Raw genomic sequence first — 26,600 nt, 5'->3', positions numbered from 1 at the left:
CTTTCCCTCTTGATAATCTGATACCTTTACAGCATGTTTGCAACATGAAATATGGTGGAAGAATAAAAATCAAAATTTAAAAATCTCTGCTGAAACTTTGGCAGAAAGTCACCAGTTTGAGCCATCACAGACCTGAGCAAGGGCTTGGGAATACCAGCAAGTAAAGTCCAGAGAGAGGGGTAAGCATTGCTTGAGAAGGAATAGCTGCTAGCAGCGAGAGAACTGCTTTTCTGGTTGACTTTGTGCTAAGTCTTGTTTTCTGAGTACTCTTTGTAAACAGTTATTTCTGAAGCACAAGTCTCTTCATTTAATGGAAGAAAATTGCAAGTATTTGTCTCTTGGGCTTTCCACTTGGGTCAAAGTAGTAACAGTATGAAATAGAAGCTACTGATGCCACAAAAGGCAGTGCCAGCTCTAACCGCAGCTGAAGAAATTTAACTAAATGGTTAACAAATGTTTATTAAATCATTTGTAGACTAGCCCTAACTTTTGAAACTATCTCACTTCATTCTCGCTGGAAATACATTTTTTTTTTTTTTTTTTTTTTTTTTTTTTTTTTTTTTTTTTTAAAAAATCACAGATCTGTCATGCTGCCTCTTCCTCCACTTAGCAGCATCTAAATTTCAGTGGCAAATGTAGCAATGTGTGTTATTTGCATTCAGTAAAGAAATTTTCTGGCAGCTGTTGGGGTGAAAGGCACAAGATAGATGCAAGATACTATCATTAATCGCTGAAAGTCTCAGGCAGGGCAGTTATGGGGTATCTAAACTGGGAATAGTTTTGCTTACAAATGACATGGGTGGCAGGGGAGTTGAGCAGTTTGTACCTGCACAGCAGGGCATTTGAGATGGTTATTAATTTATTTCTGGCAATTGTCCAGCTTTTTCTTTCCCCTTCTATTATTATTATTTTATTTTGGGAGATTAATGTGCTAGGTCAGAGCATAATCCAGCCTGGGGAGGGAGGGAAAAATTATGTGAATAGTCTTCCCAAGATAAATTGCAGCGTTGGAAAAGGTTCACAGCCTTTGCTTGCTTGTCTGAGAGCTATCCCAAGTACTCATTAATCCTTGTCGGGAGAGAAGAAAGAGAAGGGGTCTTTATTTGCAGCTACAGTGGGAGGCTGGTAAGATCACATCTGTCAAGGGCCTGTAATGACTCAGAGCACAGATGCTTCATTTTTAATAACTTTTTCTGGATAGCAGTATTTCTCACTTGAAGTCCCTGTTTGTCTTAGGATGTTGTTGATGGTCTTGCTGTCCCTTGACATCTGAAACTGCTGTTACCTACCCTTATGGATCTGGATTTATTTTTATCCCCTACTCTATACCACATCCATTAGGCCAACTAGGGATGAGATGCGATCTGGTGTAACAAATTAAGCAAGATCAAACTGAGATGGGAGAGCTCCAAGAGAACCCCAGGATGCTGTAGAAAGTGTAATTGGTAACCATGTAGCTGAGCGCTTGCTCTGACCTGGTGACCCATCCTACCTTCCACCTTTCAGCACAATGCTACACATCTTAATTTTCAGATGAGTTTTTTCAAATGGTTTTTTTTTTTAAAGTTTTGCAGAGTTAGAACAGTTCCACTGCGCTTTAGGCACCTTAACTTTGACCAAATTCTTACCAAGTTGTTTGTTCTCTTAACTGCCAGATACAAAGTTATTCTCCTCCTCCCCCTGTGCTTGTAGTAGTGTTTCTGCTTGCACCTTAGCTTGCAGCTTATGAGCTCCTGGATGGCTGTCACTGGGAGCAGGCAGCAAGCTGCAGGAGAAATAGAAATTAAACTCAGAGTAGATCAAGTAGATTCTTTTCGAGATACACACACTGAGAACTTTTCTGCTGCACAGAGTTCAGCACAGCAGTGCACTGGATCAAGGTGTTTACTCCTGAGCTTCCTTGCAGTACCTTCCTGCTGGCCATCAGTAACAGATGGTAGAAGTTGCCCATGGACAGGATATCAGGGACTTTGCTCATTCTGCACCCAACCTCCAAGCAGGCTCATCAGATTTTCCTCCTTTCACAAGTTCAAAGGCACTTCCAAAGGCAGTCTGACTTTTCATGCTGCTTGTTGAGATTCTGGTCTTCTCCAAATACCACGTGGGTTTCACTGGTGCTTGCATAGCCTCTTCTACTAAGAGGCATCTCCTCAATGTCCTTCTTTTAAGTCTGTTACCTCTCCATAGCTATTGTGACTGGAGCAAGAACAGACTCTTTGCAACATCAAAATCTTCCTATGTCATCTCAGTCTTCTCTGTAGACTGAGCAACACCAATTTTTGAGTCTTTGTTCTCAGAGATCATTCATTCCAGATCTTCTTAGTCTTCAGTCCCCCGTGTTTTCCAGACTGTTTCTCCAGTCTGTCAAGGTGAGTTTGGGTTATAATCTTTCCTTCCAGTGTGTCTACAGCCTTTCCCAGTTTAGTGTCAACTGCACATTTGATAAGCCTATTCTGTTCCATCAAGATCATTAATGAAAATAAATAATGCTAAATTCCACTTACCTCAGATGCATCTTTTCATTCTCGTAGTGAATACACTACAAATTTGGGCTAGAGCACTTAGTTCTCCCAACCTGACATACCTGGGTCATGTATTCCTACACAGGGGAAGGGCAACATTTGGTTTAAGATGACATTAAGAACTCTCTTAGATTTATAGCATCAGTTTATGCTTTAACTGAGGAAAAACAAACTAAGAGGCAGAAAAAGCACCTTGTCTTTACAATCAGAATACAGAGGGCAGTAAACATAATCATGAGTGCTTGAAGCATGAGGACTGCTGTATTATCAGGACACAACTAGCCGGAGTTCTCTAAGCTTGAGTATCTCAGACATGAAGCAACCCCTCCAAACAATGAGGGGAGATTGAAAATTGGACAGAATAATCCCAGACTTTCCCAGGTTCTAAATCAGCCTGGAAAACAGAGGTTCCAAAAGAAGCAGTGGGACTACAACCAGGCTGGAAGACAGAGGAGGAAGAGCTTGCGAATAGGGGACAAAAGTGGAAAAAGGAAAGGAACCCATCTCACCATCTCGCACCTCTGCGGTTGGAGGGGAAGCATACCTGGGGCTAAAGACGTCCCTTCCTCCCCCACGAGCTGCGACAGGCACATCAAGCTGAGTACAAGTTTTAATAGCAGCTGGGCTCATCATTGCCATGGAAGGGGGGCTTGGCTTCCACCCTGCATGCTGAAGGCTCTCCATTAAAAAAGGGAAATAAGATCATTTGGTTCAATATAAAATGAATTAACGTAAATTAAACTGCAGGAGCCATGTGGCCTGCAGAAGCCTCCATTGTTGTACACACATAAATGGCAGCTTTTCATTTTCACTGCTAAGGAATGACAGCTTGAGGGGGGTGGAATTAAAAATAAGGAAATAAATAATAAAAAGACACAGTTGCCAAAGATTTCGTTTAGGAAATCCCAGGTGTCTGCAAGTCCCCCATCCCCTCCTCATGCTGTTGTCAGCAATCTAAGCTGGCATCCTGGAGAATGGAGCAAAGCATGGGGGGGGAAGGGGAGAAAGAAAAGCAAACCAAAAGAACTGTCAGAAACTGGTATCCCAGGATTATTTTTTGTGTGTGTGTCCCTATGGGGCAGAAAGATAACAAGGACATGCTTCTTTTCCAACAAACGTAATGGCTGGTATATAGGAAAGGCCCTAAGTAAGACTTTTCTTTGCATGCTCAATACAGATATGCAGCCAAATTACAAGGGGCAGTATTTCCAGAAGATGGAAAATTCAAAATTTGTTATTGAAAATGCAGCATAGAATTACTACTGAATAAATATTTGTCCGTTTTGTTTGCAAGCTGGATCTAGACATTGCAAATGAGGCTTTTGTTGCACTACTGATGTGAAGTTTTTTCTCTGTGCTGGTGTCAGTGGTAAGGGTGCAAATACTAGTCCACACTAGCACTGTGGACTCCTCATTCCATCCTTGAAAATATTTGCTTGGTGGTTTTTTTGGTTGATTTTTTTGTGATTTTTTTTTTAAAGTACCATCTCATCAAACGTGGTTGGAGACAACTGGGCCTGTGTGTGGCAGCCATTCTTTACACAGTTTTGCACTTGGACTTCAGACCAGATTCATTTTTCAGGTGCATACCATGTTTCCTGGCATAGATGGTTACAGCTCTGCCACGCAAACTGGCACATTAAGCTTTCCATATTCCTTCTCAAGCTGAACCTTAGACATGAAAGAAATAGCAGAATGTCTTTTGCACGAAGTGGTATAATTTGGATCGTTCAACTGGAGCAAACTATCTAAAGGCAATGAATTACAGTGTCAGTTGATCTGTCCTAACTGCATTCTGTGAGTCTGAAGCTAGTAAGACCTGAGCTCCAGTGGCCCCGGTGCTCTTCCACGTTCTAATGGAACATGAGCATGTCCACGGCTCCTTTGGTTATGTCACCACCTGTTTCTGTCTCTCTGCACAACCACGTATAGTTAAACAGTTATTGTAAGGAAAATCAGCACTTACCGTGTAACCATTAGACTTGTTCTGCAGCCTGCCTCCAGCTTGTGTCAGAGCTCAGCTCCACAGGATACCCTGGTCCAAAGTCCTGGTGCTCCGCCTTTCTCACTGGGCAGATCAACCTTCCTCCATCATGACTAGTTGCACAAACGACGGGCACACGCCGAATTTTTGTGCTCCTTGAGTAACAAGCTCTTCTGGCACTAAGCATTCATGTAAAACAATCCATGACACAAAGTCCATCCTTCTGTACTGGCGGAAAAAGGACAAACTGGAGCATTGTCTCTAGGCCACAGCCTCTTCCAGAAGGTTCACATTAGGAGAAAGTGCCAGAGGGAAGTTGTGGTAATCACGATGCTGATAACGGCAGCCTTCTAATGTCCCTGCAGACTCTTTCATCAGGAGACCAGGTATTTATCAATTATTTAACATAAAGTTTGTGTACTTTTTTCATCCTGAGAAAAAACAAGGTCTCTTGGAGCATTTGAGTCCTCCAGGTGCTGATTAAACTACATAGGAGCATTAAAACAAACACTGGGAGCAGACACATAAATGTGTTATCAAAAAAAAGGTAAAAATCTTCCCATTCCTTGTCTGTGCTCTCTTCTACTGTACGATGTACCAGTTAATCCTGGTCTCCTCTAACAGCGTGGCTAACCGGTGTGGCTCTCTCCAGACTGGCAGTAGCCTTCCCTCTCATTAGCCTCTGCTTGCTGATCTTGGGTGTTGTTTGGGAGCATTCACTCAGAAATAGATTCACTCTTCCTGAACAACAATCTGAGCTTTGATCCTGTAGAGCCATGGGAACTATGTCATGGTTCTTCTCCCCCACTCAGCCTGTGGACAGACGTTGTGTCCCAGAGTCAGAAGTGTGGGGTTTATTTCTTATGAAAAAAAAAAAAAAAAACTAAACGTAGGAACTGGGACCCTCTTCTGCCCCTCACCCTCATATTCTTTGAACGTCGCTGCTACTAAACTTTCTGAAGTTGCCTTCCAAGTTTAACTTTCCAGTTTAAGATACAAGATGTGACTTTCAGAAATGCTGTGCACTAAAAATCCAATTTTCCTCTTTAGATCCACCTTGGAGTTGCATCTCATTAGTCTTGTATGGATTTTCACCAGCATCCTCTGTCACAATCCTGTTTACTGCTCCTACCCAACACTTTCTTATATTGGCAATATGACCTGAAATCTCAGCAGAGCCTGCTCTCCTCTGATCCAAATTGCCAGCAGGTCTCAAAAGTTTTTTTTCTAGCATCTTCCTGTTTCAGAATATGTCCTAATACTGCTGGCACCAGAACAAGTGAGACTTGGAACTTCCCTTGAGTGCTAATCACCACTTACAGTTGCCTCATTGCAACTTCTCTCACTTCTCTTACATCCCATTTTAATTCCGCTGTGTAAAACCTTGCTGTTTCCTTCTGCGGAGGCACACAGGCACACTTATGTGCCTTATGTCAAAAGAGACCAGAGTCAGTGCTCGGTTAGGCTGTGTGGGGATTAGCGTCGCTTCTGCAGCTGTAATTTGTCCCCTTTGGAGTGTATATATTGCGATTCAACTTAATTAAAAAATATTTTTCTGTTAGCCTTCTTCTGTCCATCACCAGTATATACTGTACCCCACGGATGAAGAAGCAAGGCGAGGTATTGAAAGAAGCTGTGGTAGAAACTGAGGCATGCACAGAGAACAAAGAGACCATTGGAAGAGGAGAGTGTTCTACAAGTTCAACTTGAATGCTACACTGGAGAATTAAATTCCATCCTTTCCTTTGCCAAGTAATTCCTGTGTGATTCTAGAGGAGTCATGTACAGCTGCAGGCTGAAGTCAGTGGTTTAAGTTTTAATGGTAATGTGATCTATAAAATTAAGTGCTTTATAAAAAGTCTAATCCCAGACATCTCAGCTTGGACACCAAAACTAACCTTAGTCTTTCCATGTCTGAAGTTTTCATTTAGATGCAGAGAATAGTTGTCTCTTATTGTCAGCCAGCAACATGAAAATAAGGGTTTGTGGGTTTGGGTTTGGTTTTTTGGGGGTTTTTTTTTTTTTTTACATCTTTTATGTAGAGGTGATGTCATAGAGACTGAAGAAGTTTTAGTAATTGCTACTCTGAGCAGAGCTCAAATAGCATGAAGTGATAGGACACAGATCTGCCATCAAGTAATGAGGACATAACAAAATACTAAAAAAAGTTACATGGTTAATGAGTACCACTCACCCTGTGAGAAAATAGTATGTGATCACATCCTTACAGACTGTGCAATGCTGCCTGCACAGGAGGAAGCTTGCAATTGTATGAAAATCCTGAATTCTGCTCTTCCAAAATAAGCGCTTGATTTAAACTATGAAAATGGTATGTCTATGTAGCAAAGGAGGTAGAGGAACATGGAGGGTTATACATGACTCATTGACTTAGTTTTTAACAAAATGTTCCGGAAAAAAAGGAATCAAAATTTCACCATGTGGTATCACAAGGCTCATCAGCAGAGTTGCTATAATTAAATCCACAGTGTGCTAATGAAGTGTTTGATAGCACCAGTAGTAGACTGTTAGCTTTTACAGTAACCGACCCCACAGAGGAAGCAGGAGAACAGTGGTGTTCTCATTTTTTAGTCAGGCTTAGCTCGAACCTGTTGCAGAGCCTCTTCTCTGGTGTCTGACTCTACCCTGACCAGGAGCTGTCATGGCAGGTAGCGCCCCATCTCCTCTCTGCAGTCCAGCGAGGCATTCGCTTGCTCTGGAGGGCTGGCTCCGGCGCAGCCCAGTCACGCTGGACCTGGCTCACCAAAAATAGCTTTTGCTGATCTTAAAGAGCTGTTCAATGTCTATAGAGTGTAATCAATAAAAGATTCCCAGATTTACACAGATTTTCATGAAAAAGGACAAGTCACCCTACAGAGGCAGGCCTTGCGTTTTTTCAAGCTGTTGTTCCAAGTCAGATGCCCAGGAGAAATAGTTGGTTTTGTGTTTAATGTAACACACAGTTCTTCCTGCTCTTGATGAGCAATAGCTGAAATACTTCAGCTGAAGTTTTCAGACAAAGATTTGGCTTTGAAAACATCAACCTAGATAACCAAGATATCAAAAGCTGAAAATCTGAGGACAGGAAGGTACATTGATCACACAAGTGACGGGTGCCGTCTGCACTAAGTTGCTGCTATCAGAGGGCTAAATTTTGCCGCTGAGATTATAGGGAACAACCTGTTCTCTAAGCTTCTGGCTCCCAAGGAAGACCCTGCTTCTGCTGCAGCCCTTTGTAGCATTACTGCTGTTTTTCTAGGGACTCTTCCTAGTTTTAAAACCAGCGGGTGTTTTGTGCTGAGGACTGAGATACCTGACAAGGTTTCCATCTCTGTAAGTGTTTACTGTAGCACCAGTTCTCCTCAATGGTGCTCAGCTGTTCTTGCATTCCTTCCTTCCTCCTGGCTGTAATCACTAAGCTTATCAACATCCTCTCTGTAATGGTGGAGTGGGTGGTGTAAATGGACTGAAGGGAGAGACATCTATTTAAAACTTAACGTCACTCTTGTGAGGGTGTTAACAAGCATCTAGCTGCTGAAAAACCCTGATACCCTGCAGTTACCATTGAAAACTCGAGATTTGCATTAAAGGCATTATGAAAGCTTTGTAAAGGGTGGAGATTTTGTGGCTAGAAAATTGAAATTTGTGGCTCGCTGCATGTTCATTTTAGAGCCGCTCAATTCCACAGCCTGTCTGGACCTCTAGGGCTGCCTGTGACCCATCTTCCCTTAAATCCTGGTGTGGGTTCTGGTGTTTTAGTGCCTCCAAAGCTTCTATTGTAGAAAAATTTCAGCTTTGATGCCACAAGTGCTGGATCCAGAAGTTCCATCTGATGCAACGAGTGAGGAAGCAGTGACCTGTCTGAGCCCAGCCTGCCAGGGAAGCAAGGCTAAATAAAGGAAGATGAGTCTCAGCCTGGTGGGAGGAACAAGACAGAGAAAGTAAACAGGCTGCTGCCTTCAGCTTGCTGGGAGCTTTCATCAGAGCTGCCTGAGGAGGGGGTGGCAGAGAGCAGCCTGTCTGAAGGGAAGGAAGTGACAGCGTAGTCATTAGCAGACTGCGACCCTCTGTCACAGGGGCTCCTGAAATAAACCATGATGGTATTGAAGCACGAGGCTGGGTAGAGACTTCTGTGCTAATTTAATAAATTGCTTGCATTTAGGACCCCAGATTGTTGCTATTACATTTTTGCTATGTGATGCCACCTGGGATTTACAGGGAGGAGGGGATGGGGGGTGAGAAAGAAAGCAGCCCAGGTCTGTTAGCAACCAGTGGTGTGACCTCACTCCTTGTCCCAGGGGGGATATGAGATCATGAGAATGCCAGAGCTCTCTGAAGGATTCGATTTGTTCGGTGCAGCAGGATGGCCTGCCGAGTGATCTCATCTCTGAGACCCGAGGGAAGCGCACTAGCTGCTGCTAGCCTCATGGGCTGTGGAGGACTTAATCCCCACTCCAAATCTCACCAATTAACAATTGACCTGTGATGACATCATTGATGACAAAGCTAACTGGGACAACACAGCAGAATTCCCAGGGAATTTCCCCTTCTCCATGCTCTTATCAAATAAAAGAATTTTGACATCTCAAAACCAAACCTTTCAGTCCAGATAATGTCACTGCAGATTAAGCATAGTTCAGGGCTCACAGCTTGCTCTGACCTAGTGCCCTGTCAGCAGTTCTCCCTTTTAAACAGCGTGGGACAGAACAAACAGGTCCTCATTAAGCCTGGGGGCCCTGAATCAGATAGCCTTATTTAGCCAGCCCCTCTAGTCTTGGGTGCTTTAAAATAGAAACGATGCAATAGGAAAAAAAAAAAATCTATTTCAGTTGTTGCGCCTCATGGTTTTCATAAGCCAAGAGGGCATTTGTTAACTTGCAGGTGTCCTTCAAGGGAGGAAAGCTTTCTCACTGGAGTAAACATCAGAATGGCAAGGACAGCTTTGGTGAAGTTTACAAAGGATGTTGCCCGTTCTTTGAGTCTCTTTTCGGAGTAAAGTGTTTGAACCAGAATGCTTCCCCTGTCTGCCCTTTTCTTCCTTAAGGTTCTCGGGAAGGTTTGGCATCTCCAAGTTTAAAAATGCCTCAAGCATTTGGTGGGGTTTTTTTCAGCACCGGTATTTTCCTCTGTGTACTGTACAAGAGCCAACACACGCCTGGGTGGAAGGGGAAGGGTGTCGGCAAGTTGTTAAGTGATGATTCTTTGGAATGATCTAGAAGGTTGTCAGGAAGACCTGACAACTCAGGTTTGTCACCTCGCATTTAATCCCTGTATCTTCAGAAGGGGTATAAGATCAAAGAAACCCACCTTGCATTCCTTTTCTCATTAATAGTCTCTACAGTTTACATCACATTAATCTCTGTAAGTCTCAGCCTCTGCTGCCAGTGTTCTGTAGCATTGTCCAGACATGCAATGGAGTGTAGATCCATAACAGGCTCTCAAAGTTTGAGTCGAAAGTGTAGAATAGCTGGGTGACAGAGCAAGAGGAACACTCTGAAATAAAGTGTTAGTTATCCTTAATAGGCCCCCCTGGTGCAAAGGCTGACTGCAGAGGAAGGTGCGTCTCCCAGGTAATGGTCTTTGCACCATTTCACAGAGCACACAGGTGGGCAGTGAACACGGGTCCTGCAAACTTCAAGCCCTGCACCTCGTAAGTCCTCTGCTTTTGACTTCCTGACACCAATTGTGAATCCCTTGTTTGAATGTTTTACAGGGGAAGTTTTATCTGGTGATTGAGGAGCTGAGCCAGCTGTTCCGCTCCCTTGTCCCCATCCAGCTATGGTATAAATACATCATGGGTGATGATCCATCCAGCAGCTACTTCCTCGGTGGGATCCTGATCATTCTGTATAGCCTCTGCAAGGCAAGTACCACCTCATTAATAACCTGTGGGAGCTGTAGCATGGGCAGAGAAAGAAGCTGAAGGGAACAAATAGACCTTTTGATTGTTGCTATCACTCCCCAAGAAGAGAAGCTGCAGCAGCTGGGGACATCATGTCTTTTAGTTTCCAAAAGCATTTTGCTTCATGGCACTGGTGTTGTAGAGGAAGACCTGTGACTGCTTGTATCTTGTTGCATCAGGCTTATGAAGTCACTACTGCTTTCCAATACCTTTCTATAAAGGCTAGAAGAGAATGGGAGTAGAGTCTTGAGGGACCAGTACTGGGAGACATGTTAGCTGTCTCCAGACTTCTACATGCCACACTGGAAGAAGGTTGCAGACACTTAAATGGTCCTCTTTAAGCCTTCCTCTGTCTTTCAAGGCAGAGTACTCTGTGAGTACTCTGTCACTCAGATGCTGAATGCAGCAGGGGGAGACAGGGTCATCCAAGTCCTGCCTAGATAAAACAGGTAGTTCTGGTCCCACCCTAGGCCCTTGTGGACCAGAGTAATTAATGTTTCCTCAAAAACCAAGAATGTTAAGAGCACAAAGTCTGCCTGTACAATTGTAAATGGATAGATGTGACTTATGTAGAAGCAAGTCTGAGGTCTGGAAATAGTTGTATTTCTACAGGGTGCGTACTGAACCCTGCCTAGGGGCAGAGCAGCAGCTCAAGTAAACAATGACATTCCTGGGATGTCCATCCCTCTGAGAAAGGCCAAGTCAAGCTTGCTGCAACCCTAGTACCTGTCTCTGCCTGGGAGAAGGGGCTACCACTTTGCAGAAGCAGACTGAAGAATAGAGAGGAGATACACAGAGCAAACAAACCAGAGTGGAAGGCACATGAGTGTAGTTGCCTGCACCTCCATCCATTCTCTCAGCTGTATGTTTCCTGTTCTTTGTGCTGTGGGTGAGAACTGTTACAGAGATGTCATTGCCTGGATCCACTCTAGACAACAGTATCCAACACTTCTGGCTTGTGAGGCCAGGTATACAGATCACAATTACAAAGACAGATTTCATGTGGTCCTTCTAGTGCCCCTTCTTGCAAAAGTTACTCAGCACCTGGAAGAGGATACTTACCTGCAGGTCTGCATGCCATTCCTTACATGTGGAGAAGCCCTGAGCATGAAGAAGCAGTGGGGACCATCCACCTAGCCCTGAAGCACACAAACAGGGCAGGGGATGGGCCTGGAGGTCATAGACAGGTTCAAAGAGTCCAGATCTTCCGGTGGTGAAGCAGGTCCAAAACAAAGCTGGAACACCAATCCACATGTCGGGATCAGGTCTGGTGCAAGCAGCCAGGGCAGACACAATCCTGCAGTTGCAGGGCATAGCCATAGCAACAAGGTAGGCTCGAGGTGAGGGTGGGCAGTCACTCCGTGTGCCGGGGTGCCCAGAGCAGTGGGGTCTGCAGCTAGGCACAGGTATAGCTGGGGCTGAACTGGGAAGCAGCACTTGCATAGCACAGCTCACAAATGAACTGAGATCTCCAGGGCTGAGCTTAAATAGAGCTCCTGGACCCCGTGGGTGGAGACCCCAAGTGAGGCTTGTCAGGGCCATGAAGGCCCGTTAATGCACGCAGGGTCCTGACAGGTAGGTACAAGCAGTTCTTCTGAGTTAACTTGATGTTTCTGTACTGGGATAGGTAGTGTTGATTTAGACTGGAAAGGCAACCTCATTTGGAAAAGTTGTGCTGATCTGTTATTTAGAACTCCGTGAGGAGAGGACAGCTACTTACTGGTCTCGACTAGAACTTAGGACCTGGACTGGTGGGCATACTGTGACAGTGCCTTGGCTACAGCCTGTGCCTTTAACAAGCGTGTTTCTTCCTTTAATTCATCAAGTTCACCAGAGTTGTAAATGGAGGGATAGGCCAGCCGAAGGGTGATAGGCCTAGGAGCAGGATCCAGGTCACTGTATGGCAGCAACTTTGCACCACAGATGTGTCCAGGTTAGGCTTAGACCTCTGCACGCTGAAGACTTTGCTTGGAAGTGAAGGAACGGTGGGAGCACACTCTTCCAATTCAGATCATGAAATACTAGGTGTGTGCATCCCATTTACAATCATGAGAGCTGCAGGTCTAATTCCTTGCATGAGACACTGAAAATATACCCAAAGGAGTCCACATTAGCAAAGCCACAAACCACATTAGAAAAACCACAGAAGCCAATTTGGCACTCAGACCTTCTGTGCTCCTGGCAAAAATCCAGGGCTCAGCTAGGGCTGCATCCCCTCATCCCCTTCCCCTACACAAAGAAAGGTCTCGACTTGCCGGAGGTCGTGGAGAGTGCGGCTGATGGGAGCTGTCCTGGTGTCACTGGCTGGACTCATCAACAAAAATGTCTAGTTCTGGCGAAGAAATCCCAGGTGTCCATCAGAAAGGGCATCCAGGTCTTGTTTTTACCCTATCCTGAAGAGAAGCTCTCAGTCCGCGAACCAATTGTTGCAATCGTACTGGTGGAAAGCTGACTGATGCAGCATAGACTTCAGTGCGTGGGGTGATAAATGGGTGTTAGACTACTGAAAGCTGTGTCTTTTGTGGGTACAGGAAACTCCAGAGGAAAAAAAAAAAGAAGGGAAATGGACAGAGAGGAGTAGCCAGAGCAGAGGGGTTGGAAGTCATGCTATAAGCAAAGCATCCAGCAGAAGCTGTGAAATGCACTGTGGAAAAGGGCTCACCCTTACCCTCGTCAGAAGACAAAAAGTCTGTAGCAGTCGGCAGCCTCAAGTGCTAGCTGCTGACTGGAAGCATTACTGGAAGGACCCTGGGAGCCTTTTTACGTGCTGACTGGAAGCATTATTGGTGCCTTCATTTCATTCCACATCTACTGCACAATGATCTCATTGGCATTCCCTGCAGTGAGCCCACTTAATCATACTAACCAAAAAAAAAAAAAAAGAAAGAAAGCCAACTCCCGGCATTCTGGTGCCTTCGCACTGCTGGTCCACTACAGCTCTGCGTAGTCTGCATCGCCTCTTCCCTGCCCTCCTGCCACCTCTCACTCAGGTTAGAAGGTCTTGGTATGTCTGCAGGCCCTTCTCCCTGCTAACGCGGGGCTGTTCTTTGCACAATCGTTCCTTCAGATCTTGATAGTTCACAGTGTGTTTTTCCCTGGGTTCTGCCAGCAGACAGGGAAGATGAAGCTGGCAGAATGGATTAGGTTTTCAAGCTGTTTTCCCTTTTACTATTATTATTAGTAGTAGTAGTGTCTTCACTTTAAGAACACTGAGTGTCTCCTCTCTTGCTCAGCCCCTTGATATTTGTAGGCCGTTTATCATCTTTTCCCCCTGCTTTTGTACTGCTCAGCCAAGCTGTAAATATTTATGTCTTTCAGTCTCTTTTCAGAAGTCGTTTTCTGCAGGCTCATTTTCTGCCCTTCTCTGAACTGCTTTTAGTCTTTAATGAGGAGCCCAGAATGATGAGAGTGCTGCTCTCCAGATGCAGTTACATCATGTTTGCTGGGCAATGGATGGAGGAGGGAAGAAAAGGACCTGGTGTTGTCCCTGCCATTGGCCATCTTTGGGTGTCTGTGAAGTACCAGGGTGCTGGAAACTCAGTCAATTCCTAGCATTTGAAGTTTCTTACCCTTCAAGTGGACAGGAGCACCTGAGCCTGAGTCCTGCTTCTCCACTAAATAGTCTCTGCAGCAGGACAGGCAGTCCCCACCCCTTCTTTCAGAATATGCTGTGGACCCTGCAGTGCCAAGCTGCGGGCAGGGCTGCACAGCCCTGGAAACTCCTCTTTTCCCCAGAGGCTGAGGAGAGCCGTTTTCTGCCTCTTCCATGCAAAGAGACTGCCCTTCCTTCCCCTTTTCTCAGGCTAGCCACAGTTTTTAACCCCACTTCTAGGCTTCTCAGGTACTCAGCTCTCAGGGTGGGAATGAGGCCGTTTTTTAGCCCTTTCCTCCTTAGTGGGGCTGGGCAATTTACCCTACCACAACCCCCTGATGTCTGTTCCTCCCTCTGTCCTGTAAAGCCCCTGATCTTCAGTCAGTGGTTACCAGAGCTGGTTTGGCTACCCTTCTGCACTGTCAACTACATTTATTATGTATTTCGTGGCCACCATTAAGTCTTTTTTGGCACTGTTTTACTTGGGATCTTTGTTCCCTCCAAGTATCCATTTGGAGACACTGTTTCCTGAGTTTCTGGACTGTACACGCACATATTTTGTGAAAAGTAGCTGAAATGCAATGTCTTCATTGCAGTCTTTTGACATCTGTGGCCGTGTGGGAAGTGTCCGGAAGGCACTGAAGGTCCTTTGCACCCCACAGGTAAGTCACACATGTTAGAGCAGTTTCATAGCTGGAACCTTGTTACTGTTGAACGGTGGAGTTGGAAATTGCTCAGTGAATCAGGATCATAGAATAAAATAATTCGTCCCATGGCTGGATAAGCTGGTATCTCTTGTCAGGGCCGTTAGGAACCTTTTCTGCTGCCTACCCTGCCCAGCTATGGTAAGAGTTTGTTGCTAGTCTGGCCTGGTTTGTCAGATTGGAAGCCCTGTGTAAGATGGATTAATTCACTGAGGCCAAAACTGCAAGAAGCTGGCAAAACTTTGTAGTGCAGAGTGTGAGAAAGACTTTAAATAGAAGCATGTAGTGCCTGATGTGCAGTGACATTAAAAGAGACCCTACAGTGCACAGAAATTATCCCGGGCATCGCATTATACAGTGCTGATATTTAGATCTGTTGCAGTGGAATATTGGGACTTTCATTTTCAAATGGCAAAATCAAAGACTGTAGAGGACAGGAATGTAACACGATAGAAGTTCGTTAGAACTTGCCTTGCTTATGCTACAGGCTTGGGCCGGTTGTTTTCCCACTGCATGTTTCCACTTCCACTAGTACTGTTACAACAGGAGAAACAACATTTACCTTCCACGTATTTAAAAAGAAAAGTGGGAAGCCTGTGAGTGCTGCTGCTGTTTCTCTTTCTTCTATTGTCTGACTTGCTAATAATAATACCTCCCACTATCTAAACACCTCTGCAAATGATGCTGAATTAATCCTTTCAGCTCCCTGTTGAGCTCATTAAATTTCATTATCATTGCTCCACGAGTGGAGGCACTAAAAGATGGAGTCAGCTCGAGGGGAAAACAAAACAGAGAACTCACAGCTCCAGACACCCTCTGTTCTTCTGCTCGTGCCCAAGTCACTCTTCCCCACGCACAGTGACATGACACCGGTGTCTGTCCCGGGTCAGGCAGGGAATCTGGCTGTGAAGAACAGGGTCTCTGAATACACTCAGCCACAAACCAGATATCTTCAGCCCTTTGACACTGGCATTTTTTTCCACCTCTAACAGACCTACGGAGTTCGTGCTACCAGCCAGCAGTGCAGTGAGGCCGGCGACATCTGTGCCATTTGCCAAGCAGAATTCAGGGAACCTTTGATCCTCATGTGCCAGGTAAGACCCAGAGCTTCCCCCATCAGGTCCCCCGGTTGGCATTCATTCGGTTAACTTCTGTGGCTGGTGAAAGGCACAGTTAGCTGAGGAACTTCTAAAATCATTTGCTGGATCTTGATGTAGGACCTCGGGAATATTTATTGCCCTCTTCCACACAGCCAGTGATTCAGGATAGCTGAGCCACTCTTCAGGGGCTGATCGTGGCTATTGAGATGGAAAAGACCAGCCTGGCAGTCCCGATCTTGGATCTAGAATGCAAAACGCTTTTATCTGACCCTGGGGAAGACTGGCTAGTCCATAGGACAACCAAATTACGAGTTAAGAAGCGCTATAAGAGTGGTGCAGATCTGGAATGAGCCTGATAGGGGGCATGAAGACTGGTGCAGGACTGTCTAACCACGCGCTGGCCTCTGAACACCTGGTCAGGAGTAAAAGTAGTTCTGCATCTCGAAGTGGGTCTCCACTGCCAGTGACTGGGGATTGTCCTTTTTCTCATTTGGTAAACACTGGGAAAACCTAGAGCTGAAGAATGGCATGCCCTGAGTAGTGCAGAGATCCTAATCTGGTGCAGGTAAAACCCTCCGAACACACCACACTGCCACGGGTTCCGTTAACGTATCGGAGGCCAGCTGAAGGCATAGCCTTGTGGCTGCGCTGGTGATGCCTCCCCAAGGGTTTCTCTTCGGTTGGTCAAGCTTTGTTACTGGGGTTGAAATTCTGCGCCCCGGAGCCTGTCTCTGGCTGGCGTGTGGGTGTGTGCAGGAAAACCTCAGGCAGAACAATTCAGTCCTTTCCAGGAGTGAATGTGGTGGGATATGTGCTCTCTTCTGATACTGAAATAAAGCTCAAGAGCCTTTCTCCGGAGAGCTTTAACATTCCCATGCTTTATCACAGGGTTTCCGAAGTAAAGCAAGTAGGTTACCTGTGCATCAAACATGTCTCTCACTATTCCCGTGCACATCTGGGCAGATGTTACCAAGCCGTAAACCCCAGAGAAGCTGCCTTTGTATGTGCTTCTGAGAGGCGAGATTTTGATGAATAACTGCTGCTGATTCCATGGTGCTGAGGAGGTCTCAGCCTCTTACATACGTGCTCCCTTCTTGCCCTGTTCCTGCCCTTCCAGTGCGGGGTTGATGGGGTTGTGTGCTGGACAGCCATCCCTCCTGATCTCTGTTTGTACCCAGGGGAGGCTGGACGGAGAATCCTGTTGTGGCTCAGTGTAGAAATGAGAGGAGAAGGCAGGGCCTGAAACCTGACATTTATACAGAAGAGTAAAGGCGTCTGCGAAGCTACTGACTAGGGCTGGTTGGCGAGAGCAGAAAAAAGCAAATGCGGTAAAGAGTAGTGGGAAGAAAGGGGGGTTGTTTGAGTTAAGACTTGTAAAATAACCCAGGGAATGGAGGATGGAAACAGGGTAGAGAAAACGTGCTCAACTTCTTAGTTAGCCCAAACATCACAGGCCTTGTTAATGTTCCTTTCTATTGCTATATTAAGAAACAGAGCACTACGTCGTTAGCTTTGGCAAACCAATGTACTAGCAAGGCCAGGATTTATTTTCATGTCGTAGAATCATAGAATGTTTTGAGGTGGAAAGGACTGTCAAAGTTCATCTGGTATCGTGTGAGGGGTGCTACCTGCTGCACTGCCCTCCTGAACCTGGGCCCTCACTCGCGCCCAGGGCTGTCCTGTTGTGTGCACCCTCGGGGACAAGGCTGGACCTCCTGCCCTCACTGTGCCAACGTCCTTTTGTCCCCACAGCACGTGTTTTGTGAAGAATGCCTCTGCCTGTGGTTTGACAGGGAGAAGACCTGTCCCCTCTGTCGTTCGGTCACAGTAGAAACCCTGCGTTGCTGGAAAGATGGCACCACCTCTGCTCATTTCCAGGTGTATTAAACCCAACACATTCCCAAAAGTGGAATAACGCATGGAGAGAAGACAAAGCTGGACAATCTGGCGATCCCATGCCCCTGTTTAGCTGCCTGTGGATTTGTTGTCTTAGTCTCTCTCTTCCAGCTCTGTTTCTCCAGGAGCCATCAGAACGACGATTGTTACTAGCCAGAAACTTAATCCCAAAAGGCCAGAAAGGTGTGGTTTATGTTACGGCAAACTCCATGGCTAAGCTACAGCCAAGACTTTTTCTTGAATTTACGTGGTTGTAAACGCCTGGGATGTTGCCTGGGTTTTTGTGTCCTTTTAGAATAGATAAAAATTGTGTGTATGGAACAAGTGTACTGTGAATTGCATGTGTACAACCTGATGTGCTGGAAGAAAGCTGTCCTCCTCTGGCTCGGAGTACTGGTGAGGTTTTTCACATTAAATGGCCCCCGATTCCCTGAATCTGTAACTTTTATTATGCTGTTGCTGTTATACTCCCTTTGAGAACTCCTCCAAAACAAAGCTTCCCAACCTCATGCCCCAGGTTTAGTCGGGGTTGGACAAATATCGTTTCCCAGCAGCCACAATTTTGCAATTGATTCCCCAAACTGCACGTCACCATCTTAACAAAATCTCAAGGAACTTGCGGAAGCCCATGCTAGTGGAGCTGGAAATGACACTTGCTTTTCTTGAGAGTGTTTTTCCTCTTGAATTGTCATGGTCAGACTTCCTGATTTCCTAGCATATGGGCAGAACAGTGGGAGGCAGGGAGGGATTAAAGACACATTTGATTCGTCTAGGTGGAAAGTCAAGGTCCTGACCGAGAGCAGCTCACAAATTCAGGGATCTCTGCAATATGCTCCTCAGCGCAGCCACTTGAGGCAAGGCTTACTTACAGTGTCCCTCATTACCCAGAACCTGCCTGGGTCCAACACCAGAAGGAATGTGCAGCCCTGGGCCTGGCTCTGCCGGTGCCAGGAGTGCTGGAGCGCAGCGCACAGGCCCCTGGAGAGGCTGGGTTTAGTGAGGATTACAGAGGTACACCGAAGCAGCTGCATTGCTCCAGGAGCCAGCCTGGTGTGTCCACAAACTGGGTAATGCATCTGTGATGGTGGGGACTTGATTTCACATCTCGACCTCAGCAAAAGCTCTTGGAGGAGGTACCTTGGATTGTTAACAGGCAAATTAACGCGCTCGATATCACCGCGATTCCCATCTCCGCTGGGGGTGCTGCAGTGGCACTCGCATGCAAATGGAGTTGCTGTTTGGTCGTGGAGCTTTCTCTCTGCTAAACAACCTCTGCTTTTCACTGCACGCCCCGAGAAAGTGCCTCATTAGGCAACTGCGGCACCTTCCCTGCTCATTACTATGGAAATGGCCATAAGGTTACAATCCCCCTTGAGTGGATAATCCGGGAGAACTGTACCTGGGGGAAATGAGCCCGTGTCTAGGTACTGTCTGCCGCCTTCCCTTCCTGCTGTGGCACTCCACAGGGAGGAGAATTAAAGCAAACAGGAGCTAATGGTAACAGGATTAAGGCTCAACATTTCTTTGGAAATAATAGTACAGTATGGCTGGAGGAGGGATGATGAGAGGAAGAGCCTGAGCAGGAGAATAGTCCAAATCCGGCTTGGGAGATGCAGGGAAGTAGAGGAGGAAAAGCCTTACTTTCCAAAACAAAGTGATTTGATCCTTGCCAAATGGATCCCGTGAGAGTGAAGAGCTAAGCCAAGGAATCCAGTGGCTGTCTCCAGTAGGAATAGCTTTGGGGGGGGGCAGGAAGAGAGTTCCACAGGAAGGGAGCGAGGTTTTCAGTGGGCATAGTAATGTTGTTCTGTACGATAGCCCGGTGTATTCACCAGGAAAAGGGACAATTACTGATTCTCGGGGCAGGCAGTTTCTGAAGGGTGTTAGCATCGGTTCTCGGTGCAATGCCAATTCATTGAAGGGTTGGTGGTATCTGCTTTCAAAATGTTTGAAAAACCATTTCTAATTCTGATTTTGTGTTCCTGGAAAATGTACTTGGAGAGGTGTATGAAAAGGTCGCTATGAGCCTAACACTACAGATCGCATGTGATGCACTGTTGTGCTAATTTTTATTTGGTGGGAAGGAAGGAAGGCAATCAGAGGGAGAGTCCAGGCAGTATTTTTTGCCATTGTTATAGTCCCTCTTTTCTTCATTGAAAGATCTCTCCCATTGTCAGTGTCAGAAAGAGGGGATTGTCATCATCATAGAGTTGAACACTTTGCTCCAGCCCAAGGACTCAGAGCTCACACAGTGGGACTCCGTACCAGCCCACAGCGGAAGAATCCCTGTGTAATGCAAGTGGTTTGGTACCCATACGAGAACCCCTGCACCAGCATCACCATTTTCTGAAGAGCTTCTAAGGATTAATTTTTCTTTTGCTTCATCTCATTGATTCTTCTTGATTCTTCCTGTCCCTCACTACTGTCAGGCAGCATTTCAGGACCCTGTACAGAAGCCTGGCCCCTCCGGTGATGTGCTTCAGCGGCATCCGACACCTGGGCACAGGTAACCCACTGCAGTTCTCCCTTGTCTTAACAGCAACCCAGGGAAGTTGTAGTTTGGGTGACCTTTGCAACAGGCAACTTCTGTGGCTGTTCATGTCCCTCAGAGACAAAATGCAGCACTGTGGTCTGTGGGAGAGACCTTTTTAGGGCAAGAGCCTCTACCTGAGAGGAAAGGGGTGCCCGTGACTCGGTAGGCTGTTAAAATTGATCACTGCTCAGTAGAAGGTGAATTTTTATGCTGTGGTTATTTATTCTCCTGGAAGCAAAGATCATCTCAATTCCTGCAAGATAAAAGATTTACCTCAGGCCACTATTATACAGCTGTTAAACTAAACCAACATCCTTCGGTCCCCATTCTTCTGGCCTGGGCTCTGTGGAAGGAGCAGCTTGTGGGGTGTGCAGTCTGCCAAGCCCTCCCTCCTCGGGTCGGTTAGGGTCATGGTTTTGTGAGGCAGGACCGTTCCACCCTCTCCTAGAACATGTCATTTGGACCAGAAAACATACAGGGGAAGTTCAGTTCTAGTGACAACTGATGAGAACATCATCGATATCCATGGAAAAACAGGGTTTGGAGAGAAATTATTCTCTCCAGTTTCAGAGAGTAAATAAAAACCGGAGCCTTTTTTTTGCCATTGAACAGTTGATTTTCTTTTTTTTTATTAAAGTCATTATAAATATGTACAAAGAGTCTCAGCATATGAAATTCCTTTTACAAAAGAGAAGTGACAACTGATGAGAACATCATCGATATCCATGGAAAAACAGGGTTTGGAGAGAAATTATTCTCTCCAGTTTCAGAGAGTAAATAAAAACCGGAGCCTTTTTTTTGCCATTGAACAGTTGATTTTCTTTTTTTTTATTAAAGTCATTATAAATATGTACAAAGAGTCTCAGCATATGAAATTCCTTTTACAAAAGAGAGAAGCCACATCCAACCATAAGCAGGAGCCTTTAAGGACTCCTATCAGCAGTGAGCAGATGCTCTGCTCTGGCTTTGGTGAGGGTGGAAACTTGCACAGTGACTCCGCAAGAGTTTACATCCAAATCGTACTAAATCAGGAATGTGCAAGAACTGTGTATTCACTGCATTCACCTCTTTCCTTCCATTAGCAACGCATCTGGGAGCAGACTGGAACACCTGCAAATGTCCGACGGACTAAAGAGGATAGGAAGATTTTTTCCTTGATAAATTGTGGGCTTCACATTGGTTGGAAAGGTGATGCTGTGAATATTCATGGAAACTAAATCCCACTGGGGTTGGTTTGGTCTCTACTTGGGTGGCATCTGTAACTAATAATGGAGGTAACTAACAACGGCAGTTCAGTACCCAGATGCTTTCAGTGGATATTTGTGAAGCTCCAAAGTCATTTTCTGTAAATATTAAAAAACTTGTGAAATTCAAGTACTCATGTTCATGCAGAGTGAACACTGAGGAAGTGTGATCGCAGTTACATGCAAATTCACTCTGGCATTCCAATAAATATTGTCAGAAAAAAAATATTCACCTGTTCTGTATTTTGTAGTTTTAAATTTCTATTGCAGATGGGGAGTGGAAATCCTGCAGCTTGGACTGGAGCAGTCAGCTTTCTCCCACACCTGCCCAGGGCAGAGCTGTGCTGGGGAAGACCTCCGGGGTGTGCGCCGGTGGAGGGGATTGCTGTGCAGACGGCGCGTGGTTCAAGCCAGCAGGACGGGCAGGGGAAGCAGCACAGGAGACAGGGAGCTGCAGCGGTGCTGCAAGCACAGGCCGCCTTCTGAAGGAGAAGGGACTGGGACAGAACGCAGAGAGCAAGGTAGGAGCAGCGTGCGAGGATTCCTCTCCTCCCTTCAGGCGAGCTGACAGACCAGTGTTTTCCCAAGGAAGCCCCATGTTTAGACCTCCCTGGGCTTTGGGGGTTTGAAATAACTTGCGTCTAACCTGTTGGCTCAGCATACAGCAGGCAGTGCCTTGCAAAGGGTTCTACAAGCATGAAGCTAACGTTGAAGCTTGGATTCAAAATCAGTTTTGCTCTAAGCAAATTTGCCCTAAGAAAAGTTGTGAAGATACTGTTCACCTGTTGTGGAGGCAGAATATAGCCAGGAGGTTTTGACCTGGACAAAAAATGTGGGTGCGGGATTTCATCTGGAGCCACAGGTAGTTTGTTCTATGCGTCTCAGGCTCCTGTTAAGAACACGGACAGATGTTTTAAAACCATTTGTAGGAAAATTAAATACTAAGGTAGATGTACTGTTCTGTCCCCACCGTGAACCCTCCTGTCCACAGTGGTGCACTTTCTCCGAAGGGAAAGATCTCCTTCCTTTCCACTTCCCCGTTCTCCATGGCCCCCAGGTGAGAGTCTCCTCTGCCTGCTCGGCCTACGAGGACTATAGCGATAGCAGGATTTCACCAGATTGTTTCCTCTTGCGGGGCAGCAGGGAAACGCGGTGGAGTCCAGCGTGTGTGTGGACACGGACACTGCACCAGTCTAACCAAATCTGTTTGTAATCAGTGTCGTTAGAAGGATCTGCTCCGGCTTTTGCAGTGCATTTCAAACCCTTACAATTCCAGCGTGATACCGAAACAAAGCAAATTCACAAATCAGATTAAACTGATTTAACAAGTGTTTCTGATTTAAGTAAATTGCTTCAGTAATGGGTTTAGCTAAATTGAGGTAATTTCTGCATGCCTACACGCTCTAGAACAGAGCGAAGAGGGGTTTGCCATTCCTCACCAGTCACTGATTTGGGTGATTTGCTGTGTGTTTTTATTGGGTGATGCCTCTCCTGAGCATATGGAAGTGTATGATGGGAGGCCTGGTCCCATACCTTATTTTTTTTGTTTACCTACTGAAAATAATGCCAAGAAAGAAGAGGAAGGAACCTGGAATGGGCTAACTTCTGTCCTGGGTGTAACTGTGAGCAGACAGCGTGCTATCCCAGAATTAATCTGGCCAGAGGACTTACTTTAACAGGCAGGGGGAGAGAAGCTGATCAGCAGTCCGCACCAGACTGCTTTTTTAACTTGAAATATGAAGTCCCAGTATGTGCTGGGAGCTATCTTGGTGAAGTGAGTGCTGCTTTAAAAATTAATAAAGACTTTCCTCACGGTCACATTATGTGCCATTCTATATAGACTATGATCTCATAACCTCCTCCTCTGGCTTGCACACGCACCGTCTGCTGAAACCTAAGATGAGGTCTTTTTTTTCATTTAGAGAGCACTCCCCAGTCTTCACGGAGGCGCAACTGCGAAGCTAATCAAAATCAATGACTTCGTGGCTGCTGTAGAAAAAAAACAGAAAGAGGAGCACGAGAGAGGAACTGTGCTGGTTTCCTACCCGTTCGTACGGTACAGAACCCCCCACCACCTCACAGCTGCTACAGCACAGTAAGAACAGCACCAGGGCAGTCTACAGCACGCTTTCCTTCCCAATACAAACATCGACCAGAGTCAAGTCAGGTATTTTAAAAAGGATAAAAACACCCCTTGTCAAAAAATGGAGGCATTCAAGAACAACAATTATAGCAGAAAATGTAAGGCTTTGACAAACACATACCCTCTAGTAAGGAGTTCGATTTCTGTACAGTGAATGCTGGCTAGAAAGTGCTGGTAAGCTGTTCTCCGGCAAAGCCTGCTTGACCCAGCAACTGAGAGATGAAAGTCTCCAAAACTTAACTCTCGGTTCCCACGAAATACCCAATTTAAAACTACGGAAGTGAAGCAAATCAGGGTTAAAGCAGCATTTGGGGTACCGGACCTGCTCTCGTTTACACTAAGGAAGCACCACAGACTCGGTGGTTGCTTCAGAAGAATGACAACAGGCGGCACATGTCTTGTAACATTTTTGCTGGGTGCTGGGAACCACCAAGGAGCAGACTGCTCCCCCGGGAGCCCTGGGGTTTTGTCCACAGAGTGGGAGGACTGAGGCAGATGAGCCAATCGCTTCGCTGCTGAGGTGACCACTGATTCAGGGGGCTTTCCCAAGGTACAGATGCTACGGCAAGGACAGAACTCTCTTCCCTTTTCCTTTGCTGAGCTGTAATGTTTGAGGGGAATTGCCTCTTTGGGAAGAATGCTACAAGAGGTCTCGAGGCTGCAGACCCCAACAGCCAGCGTGGCAGGAGAAGCCACAGCAGGGCAAGCCGTACCCTGGAAAATGCGAGGGAAAAAGGAATACGCATGACCCACGAGAGACATTTATTAAACATTCAGAACTCGGGAGCCAGTCACTGTCCGAGGGGAGGAATACTTGGGGGAGCCCTCTCTGGGAAATGTACGCCAGCTCCTGCGCCAGATGGGCTGTGGCAAGGCTGTGTCCGTGGGTACACGCACAGGGCGAGGTGGAGGGACAACCTCCTGCAGGCTGCCGGTCCTCTACAGCGAACCCCGGACGTGTCAGCCTTCCTGATCAATTCTTGTCTGCTCAGATTCGATGTGTGCAATCCCGTACGCACAATTTCACTGCCTCCTTTGCGTGATCTGCAGAAAGTTGTCTTTTTAAGACTACACCTGATCCAGCAGACATTAATCCAGCACTTGCAACTTGCAACTTGCAACTTGCTGGAATCAGCTGAGGCTCCTTCTTCTGCCAGAAGAATTCGTACTGATTTCGGCAGGAGGCTGAACTGGGAAGAAGCACAGGATGCCGAAATGGTAGGAAAATGGTTTTTTTCGGTCCCTGTGGTTCTGAGACCATTCAAGCCCTATTGACAGACAAACTACTCTTAGCTACACGGTCCCTCCCACACTGCACACGATATGAGGCAGGGCAAGGTTATTCATTAGGAACATCAGCAGAGCGCTTTCGGCTGTTTGAGTTGACTGGGATCAACAATACCCATGAATACGTGTGCAGGGCCCAAAACACTGGCGAGTATTTGATAAAGGGAGACTTTAACTTTCAGACTGCTTAGAAACATTTCTCCTGCAGTGGTGAAAAATGCAAGGGTTGGTGGGGCATAGCGGCCACTCGGCCTGTTCCTTGACCGGGCGAGGGTTAGGAAATGTTTTTAAAGGACAAGGAGCCAAACTTCCTTTGGAAATTGGGTTAACATTCCTTTATGCCTTTGAAAATTCCCCCCTGCCATGACAGAGGCAATTTTCTGGTGCAAATATCTGAAGCTGGGAAAAATGTTTCTAAAAAAATGTGCGTAATAATTACTGTAAACAGCCTCTGAAGGTAGTTTTGGCTGCAAGAAAAAAGTGCTCAGTACTAGACTGAAAAAAAGCCCTTTGACTTCTCCTGTTATCCCCTAGTCTAGGGATTAGTCTAGAGGCAGTTCTCTCCCCTGGTTGACAGGAGCTGAGTGTTTCAACCACCTTCCAGGAGAACACCCAGCTCCGGAGCCGCAGGCGGGTCTGCACCAACAGACTCTGACTCTGACACGTGCACTGCAGGGAAAAGAGCTGGTGTGTCCCTGCCGCCTCAGTGCACGCTGCTTCCCAGGCTCGGAGTGGTCAAAAGAAAGAGAACTGCCCCAAAGAAAATGAGTTTTGTAAAGTTCTGCACTAGATTATTTCTTTTGTCTTAATTTATGCAGAGTTTGAAAGAAAGAAAAAACCCAGCACCTTCTCAACACATACTATTTTTTGCTATCTTGTGTATAAATATTAATAACCAAAATAGATTTCTCCTTGTCCCATGTTTCAGAACATCCTCTTGGGGAAACTGTAGCACCACAGAGAGGCAGTTTAGCCCCAGACAAATATTAAATGTAGCACCAGAGAAACTAAAGTCATACGGAAAGCTTATCTCACCTGGTGCTATAGCGCTTAATATATACACACACAAACTGTCTGCTGTCCAGGCTGCCGAGCACCCGTCCCCCAGCAGCAGGGCCAGGACGTGCCCACTGCGCAGCAAGGCTGGGCTCTCCAGATCTTACTGAACTCTGGATGGGCAGCTCACTCTTCATCCTGCTGCATCGAAAGGAACGTTTCTGTTGCCATAAACAAGGTGCAGTGGAGCAAACGCTAACATTACAGCAAGGACATCACTAATCTTTTGACTCAGACTGCAGGAGCACGAATGCTCAGACCACCATCATCTACAAGGAACGTCGCTTACGCTCTCAACAAGGCATGCACGTTTTAACGTATGCATACAGGAGGGTTTACATTCTTCTATATATAAGCATGTATGTGTCTCTGGTTTGCTGCTGGGCCCTTGAACAGCTCCTTCCGTGCAAATCCCTCTTCACGTTGCCCAAAGCACTTCCAACATCTTCCACTTCTTTCTTTATCTCCACTCTTCACAGCTGCTGCTCAGGCTCTGGATTCCCTGGAGGAAAAGGGGAGACAATTTTCTCCAAGGGCACAGGGTTTTCTCCAGCCTAAAAAAAAAGCAAAAGAATTGTGTTTGGGTTTAATTAGATTGATGCATTGGTTACAATAAAAGCTTCTTTGAAATTTATGTTTG

The 26,600-nt window shown here is 46.1% G+C and overlaps 1 protein-coding gene across 1 annotated transcript in view; it reads left to right on the top strand.

Moving 5' to 3' along the window:
- Positions 1-17,688, top strand: part of RNFT2 (ring finger protein, transmembrane 2) — a 25,605-nt gene extending 7,917 nt beyond the window's left edge. Inside the window, exons 7-10 of the mRNA XM_010144765.1 lie at positions 10,217-10,366; positions 14,594-14,659; positions 15,694-15,795; positions 17,554-17,688. Coding sequence (XP_010143067.1) covers positions 10,217-10,366; positions 14,594-14,659; positions 15,694-15,795; positions 17,554-17,688 — 453 coding nt within the window. The remainder of the gene's footprint in view (positions 1-10,216; positions 10,367-14,593; positions 14,660-15,693; positions 15,796-17,553) is intronic.
- Positions 17,689-26,600: the final 8,912 nt, after the last annotated feature.

This window comes from Buceros rhinoceros, unplaced genomic scaffold (assembly GCF_000710305.1).
Source record: "Buceros rhinoceros silvestris isolate BGI_N320 unplaced genomic scaffold, ASM71030v1 scaffold37771, whole genome shotgun sequence".
Taxonomy (NCBI): Eukaryota; Metazoa; Chordata; class Aves; order Bucerotiformes; family Bucerotidae; genus Buceros; species Buceros rhinoceros.
The sequence above is the reverse complement of the archived record's forward strand: the minus strand, read 5'-3'. Positions and strand labels throughout refer to the sequence as shown.